At 37.2% G+C, this 13,312-nt stretch overlaps 1 protein-coding gene across 3 annotated transcripts in view; it reads right to left on the bottom strand.

The window, feature by feature from the left end:
- The window catches only part of cntnap2a (contactin associated protein 2a), a 314,335-nt gene that overhangs the window by 156,942 nt on the left and 144,081 nt on the right, over nucleotides 1–13,312 (bottom strand). For all 3 annotated transcript variants that reach the window (XM_064333201.1, XM_064333200.1, XM_064333199.1), the window contains exon 4: nucleotides 2,305–2,452. In XM_064333201.1, the coding sequence (XP_064189271.1) occupies nucleotides 2,305–2,452 (148 nt within the window). The remainder of the gene's footprint in view (nucleotides 1–2,304; nucleotides 2,453–13,312) is intronic.

The raw sequence follows: 13,312 nt of genomic DNA, 5'->3' as shown, positions 1-13,312 counted from the left end.
ATACAATTGTTAATTATGCACAGTTTATCTGGTGCTTCTCTTGGTCATCAATCTAATGTTTATAAAGTCAGTTACAAAGGCTTACTATTATTTGCAGTTATAAACATTCTTGTATTCATCACTGATTATCGCTTGTTGTCTGAAGATAACAAGTATGTATGACGTTTACAGAATGCATTATAAACATTCTAATGTTTTAAATATGGAGTATAGCTACACAGGGAAACATTTTGTTTATTTTATTTAATATAAGTTTTGCATGCACCATATTTGTAAAATATTCAATTGGTAATTCTATGCTATATTTCAACCAGACTGATTGTGTCATTCATAAAATTAGCTTTATATTACCAGTGTCAATGTGTGAATTATATTTTCTTAACAAAATAAAAGCAGCAATGATTTAATAAACAAGCATAAAACACTGAGGGAATTGTCTGGCCTATGACTGTTACTTTGACAGGGTATGTGTCCATCCAACTGAATAAAATATTAATAATATTTCCCTTCTCACTCTCTGCTGTGAACTGATTACCCTAGAAATGTGTGACTACATGTTGTGTCAAGACAGTTAGGGCATTCCTCTGTTCAGTCTTCATGGTGAGTTCCCTTCTCTCCCATCAAGACTGTGTTCATTCATTTTCCCAGATCAACAAGGTCAAGGTACTATACACATTCTCATTGCACACTTCATCTCAGGGTCAGGCACTGCTTATTAGACCTCTTTCAACAGCCAAGCAGACTATCATTATTTGTTCACTGCACATCTCATATATGTCACCCCTATATCTCTTGTACTGACACGATTTTTTAAAATAAACTAAGGTCCCTGTCTGGGTAGTTTGTTTGTTCATCCAAAGTCTGCATATCTCTCTCTCTCTCTCTCTCTCACACACACACACACACACACACACACACTCTGCACACACATGTGTGTACATATGTAGCATTAAAAGGCTCCAGAGTTTTCTGGCATATTTTTTATCTGTTTTTTTCAGCCAGCTGTCTCTGTTTATCAATGCCAATGATCAGCAGTTTTTCAATCACATGGGAATGCGAGGGTGCTCACTGGTATTGAGTGAATAGGGATGATATCCGCACTGACAGGAAAATCAACCAACATAAACAACTCAGGCAGGAAGAGATATGAAGAATGTTACATATCTGAACCCACCGTATGGCACTTACATCCATCATAAATATAAACATTAGCAAAGGAACGGCACAGACTCACTTTCATTTACCCTATCATTAATTCATAGATATACACAAAACCAAATGTTTTTGTTTACTTATACTTGGAAGCTATCTATGTAAATTGGTCCCACTGCAAAATGTTACAACACATTAAAGCAGTGATTTTCAGTCTTACTTCCCTGCTCTTCCTTTATTAATATTGGATTGCAAAATTAAATAGAAAATGCTAATCACTTTTTCTGAAATGTGAGGCATTTCAATTTAAGCTAAATTAATTTATACGTAATTGCAATTTGTTATCGAGATCGGTTTTGCAGTCCTTAATCAAATCAAAGTGATAAAATTGCCAGGGGTTAAATCCCTTAGTAAAACCGCTTATGTTGACACTTTGTATATGCATAACATCTTCATTCATCTTCTTTACAAAATTAAATCAAGAGAACACATAACTATATTACATTTGAAATGAAAAATGATTGCTCCTTCATTACATGAAAAAACTGTATCAGGATTTTCATACATTGTGTCTATAAGTACTGTAAATCAGAATTAGCATTATACAGTGCATACAGTTATCAAGTAGGTTTCAGTATTTTCCATATAACCTAAGACTGAAAGATGGATGATGGATAATATGATGATATATGCATCCATTAGAACACATAATGTTCCGTGACTTTAAAATGCACACCCCTGGAAGGCTTTTAAAAGATTTGGGACAACTTGCACGATAAATGAGTGCATCGTACCCCGTACCATAAAACCCATGTGTATAAGACACAGGTTGTACATCAATTTCATCACAAAAAAATGGTGGTGCAGCTAATATATCAGTGTATCTTTCCAGCTTCCATGGTAAATGTTTGAGTTATAAGTGAGAAAAAATTAACCGCCAATAGTGAAAGGAAATACTGCATTCTTGCTTACATACGTGCTAGGAATGTTTACTAAGCCATTACAATAATAACATATTGCTTGTTGATAAAACATCTGTGCACCTGATATTTTGAAACTGTGACCATCTGGTCATCAAACCGTCATGTGAAAGCAAATGACAAGGCAGTCTGGTCAGGTGATGTCTGACATTGTGGGTAGATTTGAACTTACAATAAGGACAGCCATAGATCTCTATCCTCAGGCCAATACGCCCTTCTCCACTCCAGTCCAGAGGAACGATACGCAGGTACCGGGCAACAATGGAATGCTGTAAGTCATGTCGGACCACGCTCTCTGTGTTGGAATTGCCTGAAAATGCCTGTGAAAGGAAGAAACCAGTCCTTGAAAAATACAACATCAGCTGAACTAAGTTTAGCTCCAGTCACCCAGCATGCTAAGTCATTTTATTTGTACGATTAAAACTATGACTGTGCCACAGGATGCACACACTGTGAAATTAAGAGCTCTTCAGGCAATCGTGAAAACCCCAACTGCAAAACATGACATGCCAACAGAGGAAATATACTTGACTACTTGCCAAGTGATTCGTTTGGAATGTACCATGAGAGAGCAGATGCTAGTTCCTGGAGTAACAGGAGAGGAAAATAAATTGAGCTGAACAGAGGCTAAAGGCCATATTTACTAAGGATCTGTGGGGCTTTTATAAACGCTAATGAGAAAAAAGTGTTCGTCCAAATTTACTAAGGTGCCGCACGAAAGGTTCATGCAGGTAAAAAGAGAGAAGCATCCTTAAAATTGGCGTGTTTGGATTAATGCATATGAAGTTTAGTAAGTAGATCCCAATAATATGGAAGGACAGAATGGAAATTTTTGCATATGACCTCCTACAACTTATTTATAATGGCTGGTGGCCATTGCAGCAAAGGTAATTGCATCTGTTTTTTAATGTAACATCTGGGAAAAGTAGATATGAACTTCCTTACGACACAAGATCGGCATGGCGGCAGTTGCCATTCTTAGGAGGAGACATCATCAGCCTGGTACGTTTGCGAAAGGACAGTTTCTTAAAATCGAGTATCATGTGTTGCCATGTCAAAGGAGAATGTGAGAATAACCTACAGTTACTGGATGAGCTTGGAGAATCCGATTACGAAATGAAGCCACGCCATTTATGCAGGCACAAAACTAGTTTCAGAGCTGCATTTCCTGGCTTCTGGGTCGTTCAAACACACAGTCATGACATGAGTTTGCATTTTGCAGGCCGTATTTTCAAATTTCGTGTCGCTGGTGCTAAAAGCCATGCTGCATCGAATGTCCTGTTATATCACTATTTCCGAATAATCGAGAGGCCCTCCCAGAAATCAAATGGAAATTTTGTACCATTGCTAATTTCCCAAACGTGCTAGGTGCAATTGACAGCACACGTGTTCAGCTGAAACCCCTACCAGAAAATGAGCTTGTGTGCAGGTACAGAAAGAGCCTACAGAAGCGCACAGATGTGATTCACTATTTTTTCTCATGAGCATTGTTTGAGTTTTTCAACTTAGTTTTTCCCATGCCAAAATAAATCTAATTTAAAAGGATAGTACCCTCAAATTACGCAATTCTATATTGATTGTCTATGGGTAGCAGTTTCCATAAACTAGTCCATCTGCTTTTGCTTCCACGCCGCGGCTAATAATGGATTTCAGGGTAAAATTCCACTATTGGATGCAACATAGCAGGAAAAACAGAAGGGTTAGTTTGTGGAAGCTACTACCTATAGACAACTATTACACAATTATGAAATTTGGGTGAATCATCCCTTTAATTAATCATCTTATTATAAGCCATCTTTTCTTTGGTGTGTCGCCAGACGTCTTGCCACATTTTTAAAGTAAATCATAGATCCGTTCACTTTGCTCACAGTATTTACTTTAGTTGCATTTTTCTTCTTGCTGGAACATGCGTCTTAAATACCGGCAGTGCATTTAAATTAACTTGCAGCAAGCAGTGTTCATTCAGATAATCAGTCTTAGTAAATAGTCCGCTAAGTTTAAAACATGCGGTAACACATTTTGCAGCCCTTTCAGTAATTTGCAACATGCTTTGTAGATATGGCCCAAAGTCACTAACACCACATGTTAAAAGTGCCCTGCGTGAGTATGATGCACAATGACTACAACTGAGTAGAGGTGAGCATCTTCTTATGATGATGATTGAACAGCAGATGCATCACAAGACAGGCATTAATGGACTTGAAGGCTTTTCATGATGATGTTAACTGTCTGCATAATATTGTAAAGAACAACATTATAAAGGCTGCCTGGAGAATTCACTCTAAACAAATACCTGGAGAAAAAATAAACAATAGTATTACACCTTCCTCACATTATTTGCACAAAAAAAAAAAAACAACTTTCAGTTTATCGACTTCAGCCGTGTAGACTGAAGTGCTTTCAAGTTTGATGCTGTCTGATAAGTCACTTAAATCTTGATTTTATATTTATAGCTCTAGGAATTATGCTGGTGCTTGTGAAAAGTTCAAACTGTGAGAGCTTCCTTCAATGACGTCTTCCGGAAAGACATACATTCAGGCAATTCTGACAAAAAAGAGTGTATAAAATACATTGTTATTACTTAATATTTTTAAATTAAGTCAGAAACTAGCCACATGCTCAGTGAGAGAAATTGTATTTTTCCAAATTATTCACCTGAATGGCCAATTTAAATTAAAACATTCTTTTTTCCAATTCATTTTTTATATATATTTTTTTGTACACATCAGCTCAACATGACAATATCCTGGTTAATTTTGAAATAATCTGGAGACAATATAGTTGGTAAATGTTGGAAATACTTTATTAGGACGTGTGACAGATTCCATGATCAGTTCTTCACTTGAAGAGTGAATGCAACCAAGGAGATCTGAAAGACATCTCTCATGTGTAGGACCTAAATAAATGGAGGTCAGGGCACATGAGAAGGAGAATTTGGGAGATTAGTGGCCCTTTTGCCTGTGTGCTGTTGGCAGTCTCTTATGTCACAGGGAGGTAGAGATTGAACTATCTCCCCATTCAGTAGGGGGGGACATCAGTGACCAGACAGTGTGTGGGATTAGAGATAAGCAGTGGAACACAGTGAAGCTAAAATGATGTGGATTATGGGAACCACAGCAAGATGGCAGCCTGAAAATGGACTTTATTGTGCAACCCGGGCTTTCTTGAGGGGAAGAATTGCCATTACAGATGGCTGTGTGAGCCTCAATATTTACACTTAAGCTTAGTGCTCTTACAGTATACTCTACAGTGGCAGGTGGCTGGGGAGAAGGACTGTTCAATTGATTTTTTTTTCCTTTGGGCACAATGAAATGCAAACCAATATTTCAGAGGACTACTTTTGTCATTTTTTTAAAGACTTGTGTGCAGTGCTTTAAACCGTTGCATGAAAAAGCATCAAGCTTTCTTTGCCATGTCTTACATTCCACCCAGCCACAAAATAAAAAGAAACCAGCATTCATCTGGTCCCCTCCTTCCCACAATCAATGCCCTTGCGTTCTCTGCTATGGTTCGAATCCCTCCCTTTCTTCTTTATAACTTTGGGTTGGCCAGAGTTCTAAAAATTAAATCAGGAATGACTCAATCTGGATGTAGTTAATTCCTATTTCAGCCAAAACATCAAATAGTCAGCAAGTGTGTAATTAGTTGGCCAAATGTGAAGCCGCCCCAGAGAGCTTAGCTGTCTAGTGTGTTGTTTAATCAAGCACCTTCACAATTTACGGCACAAAGGCCAAGAGGAGATAGCAGCTTTCTTTCATTAATAGTGGGTCCCGGATTCAGGCATCAAGCCAGCTGTAACTATCGCAAGTGACACATTTATTGGTTTCCTGTAGTAGAATTAATGCGGTTGTGCCTGCTTTTGTGACAAGGCTCAAGAGACTATACAGACCTCCTCTTTTCTAATAGCCATAGATTGTCCTTTGCCAATCAAAGCGTTCAATACTGCCGCCAAACAATTGACATGCAACCTGGAGGGGTGTCCATCTCAGGCATACCTGGATCTATCAATAAGTAACATCAGTCTTGGGTATGAGGTAAATAGTTATTTGCAACCACTGTTTATGTGATCTGTATGTGTTAAATGACCTAAGTAGGAAATAATTATTGATACGTAGGTCCTAAGTACAACGCAGGTACCGGTGCATACAATGCAGAATTTGTACCTGACTTTGGTCATAACTGCATTTAAATGCTGGATTTTTATGTCCCGTATGCAGACTAAGGAAGCCAATTAAGGTTTGTTCTTCATCGTATTCCCAGAAATAATCAAAACAATGTGTACGAGGCAAACACATGGTCAAGCAAACATTTCAATGCCTCATAATCTAAACTGGCCTTAATTGTGAAACTGTCAAACACTGTCTCCCAGATGTATTTACTCTCAGTTTGCTGAGCATTGCTATTTGTAATTGGAATGCAAATAGAGGTATTATGACAATCACTGGCAAAGTAATCAAATGGAAATACATGCCAAAGAAAACTATTCATGTTAAATACCAGTCATTTTTTGTTCCTGGTGAGGATTTCTCTCAGATCTCTATGTACACCTTTTCTACAGCCTGTCTTGAGGCCAAGGCTACAAAAATGTAATTTAGCCACTCAAAACCCCAGGGATCCCAGGCAATCTCTTGTGAATACTACTATAGACAGTTTTCCTAGAGCACCAAATACTGTACTGTATATATATATATATATATATATATATATATATATATACAGTACAGTATTTGGTGCTCTAGGAAAACTATATATATATATATATATATATATATTATATCTATATATCATATATATATCTTATATATATATATATATCTTATCAGGGCCAATGGCTGAATTCTTTGGATTCATCAGTATGATGGCGGGAGGCCAATGATGCGACACATGGATACTGTATTGTTTAGCTTTTATCATCATACAATTGTTTGTGTTATACAGTACCTCTTGCGGTCAAAAGAGGGAAAGCAAAACGCAGGCAGATATTTCCAGACCATTATCCTCCAACAGAGAGCGTTTGGCACCTTTTCTAGTTTCCAGTCACTTGGGGCTTTTTGTGACAGATGAAGTGAATACAGTCCTCTTCTCTAAGCACAGGGCACCTCCTTCAATATCTGGGCGAATGGCAGCCTCATACATATCTGTGTAGCAGTGAGCTGCCGTTTCTGAGGCAGTGTGACACGTTACAGCCCCGTAGTTCTCCAGCGAATAAAATCGACAAAGCCCAATATCACAGGGCGTCCAAAAAAAAAACAAAAAACAAACCCTGAACATAGTGAGGGAATTACATAGTTTAGACACCAGCGATGCTAAACTAGATTATACCCTGCGAGTTAAATACATACTCCAAAACAAACCAAATGTTATTTTTTGCTTTGTCACTTTAAAAACATGGCATGAAAAAAAAAAATATGGGAACAAACTGTCCAATTTTTCCAAACAATACTGAAATGTACTGACTGATAAAACATGGCTGGTCATCTGAAATGTAGACGGGGGTTACAAAACCTTTCCAATAATGGAATAAAGCAACCAACTGAACTAGAAAAAAATTAATGTTCATGTATTGAAATGAAAGAGAACATATATCCTGTATACGGTACTTCAAATTCAGACCAGGCAAACATTTTTGTTCCAATTCATAGAGACATCATTTCAAATTTGAGAAAATCACTAAATTAAATTAATTCAAAGAGTAATGTGTAACTGTGTGTCTGCTATTTGACAAATTAACAGTAGGCTACTTTATATGTACTCTATAACTGTATTTAAACTTTTCACAAAATTCATGAAATTCACAAGCTACTTCTGTTTGCAATATGGTCACATTATCATCTTAGAGACAAAATGGTACATACAAATACATACATAAAAGTTAAAAACATGGGTATTTATAAATGATTTCTAAAACACTGACAAAAGGCTTTTCAGTATAATAGTTATAGTATGTTAGAGTGCAGGATAAAGGTTGATTTTATTAAACTGACTAATCAAGATAATATTCAATGGAGTTATATTTCTCACAGGTGCATTATTACTAGTTTCAGAATTTTAATGAAAGTGATCACTTCTTGTTGATGATTAAAGGTATACTGTACACAATGTGTGTATATCTTGTAGATCCCCTTTAACTTAACACCATGACATGCGGTTAGGTACGGTCTGGGGTATACATGCTCTGCGTGTATGTACACTGCGCATTCAGTGTCCCCTGTGGGTTTCTGTTCAGGTACACTGGCTGCTGTCTGCACATTTAATTCAAGCAATCATGAGGACTGACTCCAATGCTCATGCTCGTAGCACAATTGCCTGTAATCTCAGTAGTATCCTAACCTTGAAATTATTCCACCAGCCCAACACATTCCCATTCAGCTTGGAACACAAGGTTTAAATAAAGGCAGGGATAACCAGAGGTTTTATCCACCTTGCATGTAAGTCAAAAGAAGACCTTAATTGCAAGTGTGAGCGTGAGAGAGGAGAAGGGATTTAAGGTAAACATCCCAGGTCTCTTCACAGATCTCAGCAGGGGCCTGTGAGAATGGCCTGGATGTATGGAATAGCTGGTTAAATGCATAAATCACTGAAGACCCTTCACCAAAGTGCTACGTACAATATTCAGCAGAAGGTCTGGGAACGTCCAGCAAAACATCAGCTGGGAGAGGTGCTCGCAGCTCGTCAACTATAAAGTTAGAGGTAGGTTTTCTCGGGGGTGGGCGTGGGGGGTGGGGGGGGGGGGGGGGATTAAATATAATCAGTTAATCGTTAATCAGTTACCAATCTCCCTAATGAAAAAGAAGGCATGCGTGTGGAATTTAGCCGCCACACTTTGTGCATGTTAAGGCATGAGTGGCTGTCAATCCATTTTCTAAGGCTTTATCACACTTTGCTCCTCCAGGGGGATGCTTGTAAACAGGCTGTAGGCTGGGAGTAATTAGCTGTCTTCTATGAACCGGGCTGATAAAAGGTACATCTGAAAAAGCAACTTTATACTTTCACCTTCACGATCAAAAACCTGTCAGCTCTTTATAAAAATGTGCTTCTACCAATAGCAATTCAATCGTAATGTTTAAAAATAAGGATAATATTGGCAACAATTTTTTTGTGTAAGCACGATTCTAAAATACGATTATGCTTGCCAGCTATGCAAAATGCACTCTTTTTAATCATGATGAAATTTAATAGTGGAAATCAATCTTCATATAATTAAAGGATCTGGGCTTTAGTTACATTGGACCACAAGAAGCTTTACTTAATAAAAAAATATTAGGTGAAACTCTCAAAAGTGCATCTTATCTTTTATGTGATTAGATGCTCATTATTCTAGTAGTTGTTTGGCCCTTACAAACTATTTTACATGATTTACCATGCATTTGTTGATACTTCATTAAGCATCGATAACCGCAAAATGTTACAAAGGGGTAAAATACATTGGTCATTCTTTTCTGTTCGTTCAACTGGATTAAAAGAAATCAGCCTGAGAAATAAAAAAGACATTTTGCGTTATGAGAATACATTTTTTCAATGGTTGGTTCCAAAAAAATAATACATTCCATTTCTTTTTGAGACAATATAGCAGCTGCAAACAGTAAAAATAACACTTGGGAGTGCTAAAGTGAAGGAATGATCAGATTGTGAATGAAATTAACTTCTAGCAACTGCTTGCTGTGAATCTGAAACTGTGTAACTGTAAATGAGCAATGAATAATACACTCTTTTTTAATTCCCAGCTATAAATAAAAAAATCCACATCAATCCCAGCAGTTTTTTCCAAAGGTAGATCTAAGCAGTTGTCGATAAGGATTTACTATAACATTTACCCTTATCCAGAAGGTCAAAATCAAAGCTTCATCACTGTAAAATGATAGTGTTAAGCTGTATCATACAGAGCCCTTAAAGGGACCCCATGTCCCTTTAGGGGCTCCGTAATGTTGTCTACTCACACAGTTGTCTTTTTTTTTTTTTTTTGTCTACTTTCAGGTGTCATTGTCTGCTTTCAACCTATTGACTTACACATAGTCATTTGTCAGGGAGAAACTTTGGATTTTACTTTGAATCAAGTCAATTTTCAGGTCAAGCGACTTGTGTGAAAATGTGCAAAAACAGACATTAATTGTATCATCATTGTACCAATAGCCCAGCACTGAGTTTTTAACAGTACTTTTTGGCACGCAATTGCTCACCTGGTTGGTGCTGTGAAGAATGAGCCTTCACCTGTGTCAAAATGTACAAGGCTGATGTAGATACACTGACTGACACCATCACTAGTGCCCTTGCAAATCCAGAACTCATATATCTATTATATAAAACAATCAGACTTATTTGGAAAAAACAAAATAAAAGAGTTAATATTGAGTAATAAGAGTTAAGATTGTTAATAATCCAGAGTTCCAAGTGGCTCAAACAGTTAAGACATTTCCCACAAGCTTGGCCGTATAGTTTTAAACATTAATGGCTTGAGTATGGATTAAATCATCAGCTATTAATGACTGGGTAGTCCACAATACATTATAAAATTACATTTAAACTGGCCAGAGGTCCTCAGGTTACTGCTGAACTACATTCTCCAAGTGCCCACAGGCTGTCAGTTGACATATACTCCTCCCTTCTGATATCCTGCAGTACTGTAAGGCCTGTGGTGTGGAAAATACTGACTGCCTCATGTAGGTGGCACAATGGTGTTTTGAGAGCCACAACTGGCTATTCAAAATTGGACAGATTAAATCAATGTTCACTACTATGAATAGGAGATAATGGACATAATGAAATCACTCTGAATGCAAGAAAAATATATGGCTGCCTGGGAAATTTTCAAAATGCAAAAAATATTATTTTTATTCTTTGTCCTTGAGAATACTTAATAAGTAAAATGTGTTTGAAAATGCCCATTTGATAACTGCTACACCTTTGCGACCCTATATTTGTGTGTGTGTGTGTGTGTGTGTGTGCATGGGCGCAACTAAGTGTACAATTGGGGGGGGGGGGGGGGTCACACATTTATGTTTTCCTTAACAAACGGAAATAAATTGAAAATAAATGAGAAATAACAAGAGAGATCCGTTGACAGGGTTCATAAAAGGAGGACATATTTAACATATTTTCTACTGTATATTGGGGGGGACAGACAGGTATTTGCTCAGTATTGAGGGGGACACGACACCTCCAAAGAATGTGTGGTTATGCCCTTGTGTGTGTGTGTGTGTGTGTGTGTGAAATGACTTTTCAAAACTGTCATTTCACAACAGGATTCGGAAAGCTTACCTCAAGGACTTAATACAAGGATGCACTCCTACGTTAGGTCAATGTAGCTACGCAAAATAGCTGTACAGTCGACGTGAATGCTTGAACGTGTAACATCAAAAGAATGAGGAAGCGGGGCCTGCCAAGAGCATGAGGTCGCCATCCAACACAAATACCAATACCAACGGTACCATGTTGACTTTGTTCTACAGAACAATTCCCACAAGCGGGTATGGGCAACTTTTTTATCCTACAGACGGCAACGCTGCCATATAGATTATTAGGCAAGGCAGAAATGGCCATGCAGGGAGTTATTTTTAAAAGAGCATTAAGGCAGGCCACCATGTAATTTGGGCCCTACTACTGACCAGTGAGGGACTCACTTCAAAATGTGTGCTGTCAGCACTGGCTAATGGCTTTGAAAACAGAGCAAGCTTCCTGTTTTAGCTTAACCAAGTTAACCAAGTTAACCTTTACATTTGCAAAGCAGATCAGTGTCCCATCACACATGACATCTCTCTGCTCCCTGGTCCTCTATTCTTCCTCTGCTTCGCATATAAGAACATCCTATGCCCTTAAGAAAACCAAATACTGACATATCCCTTTAGAGCTAAACATTTGAATATATAATTTCTCTCCAATAAATCATACAACTATGTCTTGTTATGAATAATTAAGTGTTAAGTGTTATTTGTTTAGAAATTGTATTGTCTGTACATTCTAAGTTGGGCTCTACTGATTAAAACAAACTAAAATGAAAGGTTTTCACAAAATTCTTAATCTCAATAGGAGGACCTAGATCTACCTCTGAGGTACATAAATAAGATTGGAATCCTGCATAATAGCCATTTCACCAACACCTGCATGTATAAATTATTTAAAAGTTGTTGGCTGGGTGTGATATGCTATTACAGAGACAGATTTATACGATTATAAAATAATCTAGAAATAAATCAGTTTCAATACTCTTTTTTTTCCACACCCTGAAGCATTCCTTTCAAAAAGACAGTATTTCACATCAAATGATACAATACACATGCAATGTGATGCAATACTTCCTGGAATTTCACAAATGCATGTATGTATTGCCTTGAGGTAAACAAACCAGTTAATTAGTTAATTATATCCCTTCAGCAAAATTGTCAAATAATCATTTTAAGAGTTTTATTCTAATAAAAGAAGAGTCCTCTCACATGAGATCACAGTAATTACCCTCTTCCATCAGCATTATATGAATGAATTAATTAGACCAACTACAGACCAAGACTGCGTCAGCTTCAGTAGTTTGACATGGGATATAGGGCTGCTGATGTGTCCTGATTTATAATGTTGCAAAACTGTCCTTCAGTGCTAAACAAATTAAAACTGCTCAATGGACAAGACAACCAGTTGGTGAAAATAGCTACAAACGGTGTGACTCCTGACTGCACTGCCTATAGTCTAATGAGAGGCTGTAATATCGTTTTCTCTCTATATATATTAAAACATTTTTATCAGTTTGATGATTCTAGAACTTAGCTATATGCTGCAAAAAGGAATCTTGCTTCAACTTGAGTCAAAGTTAATGTACAATGTTAATTAAATCCAATGGAAAACAATATTAATATTAGTTACAGACAAAGTACAGCTACAGTGTGAACTGTAAGCCTTATGGGTGAAGTAAATGGGTTAGCATTCTACCTGACATTGTTCTTAGTTCTGTTAAATTAAATTGTATTTGTATAGTGCTTTATACAGAGACACTGACACTGCACAGAATAACATGTATAAATATAAGATGTAGTATTATACAACTTATTTTGGTGCCTTTATATCTATTTCATAGCTTTCTAGCAGATTTATAAGCGAATAATTCACCACAATAACTACAGAACCTACATCCACACAAAAGCTGTCATCAGGGGATTGAAGGTAAATAAAGCACTGAGAGTTGCAAATGAACCAGG

Source organism: Anguilla rostrata, chromosome 4 (assembly GCF_018555375.3).
Source record: "Anguilla rostrata isolate EN2019 chromosome 4, ASM1855537v3, whole genome shotgun sequence".
Taxonomy (NCBI): domain Eukaryota; kingdom Metazoa; phylum Chordata; class Actinopteri; order Anguilliformes; family Anguillidae; genus Anguilla; species Anguilla rostrata.
Note: the sequence above shows the minus strand (reverse complement) of the source record. Positions and strands in the feature narration are given on the sequence as shown.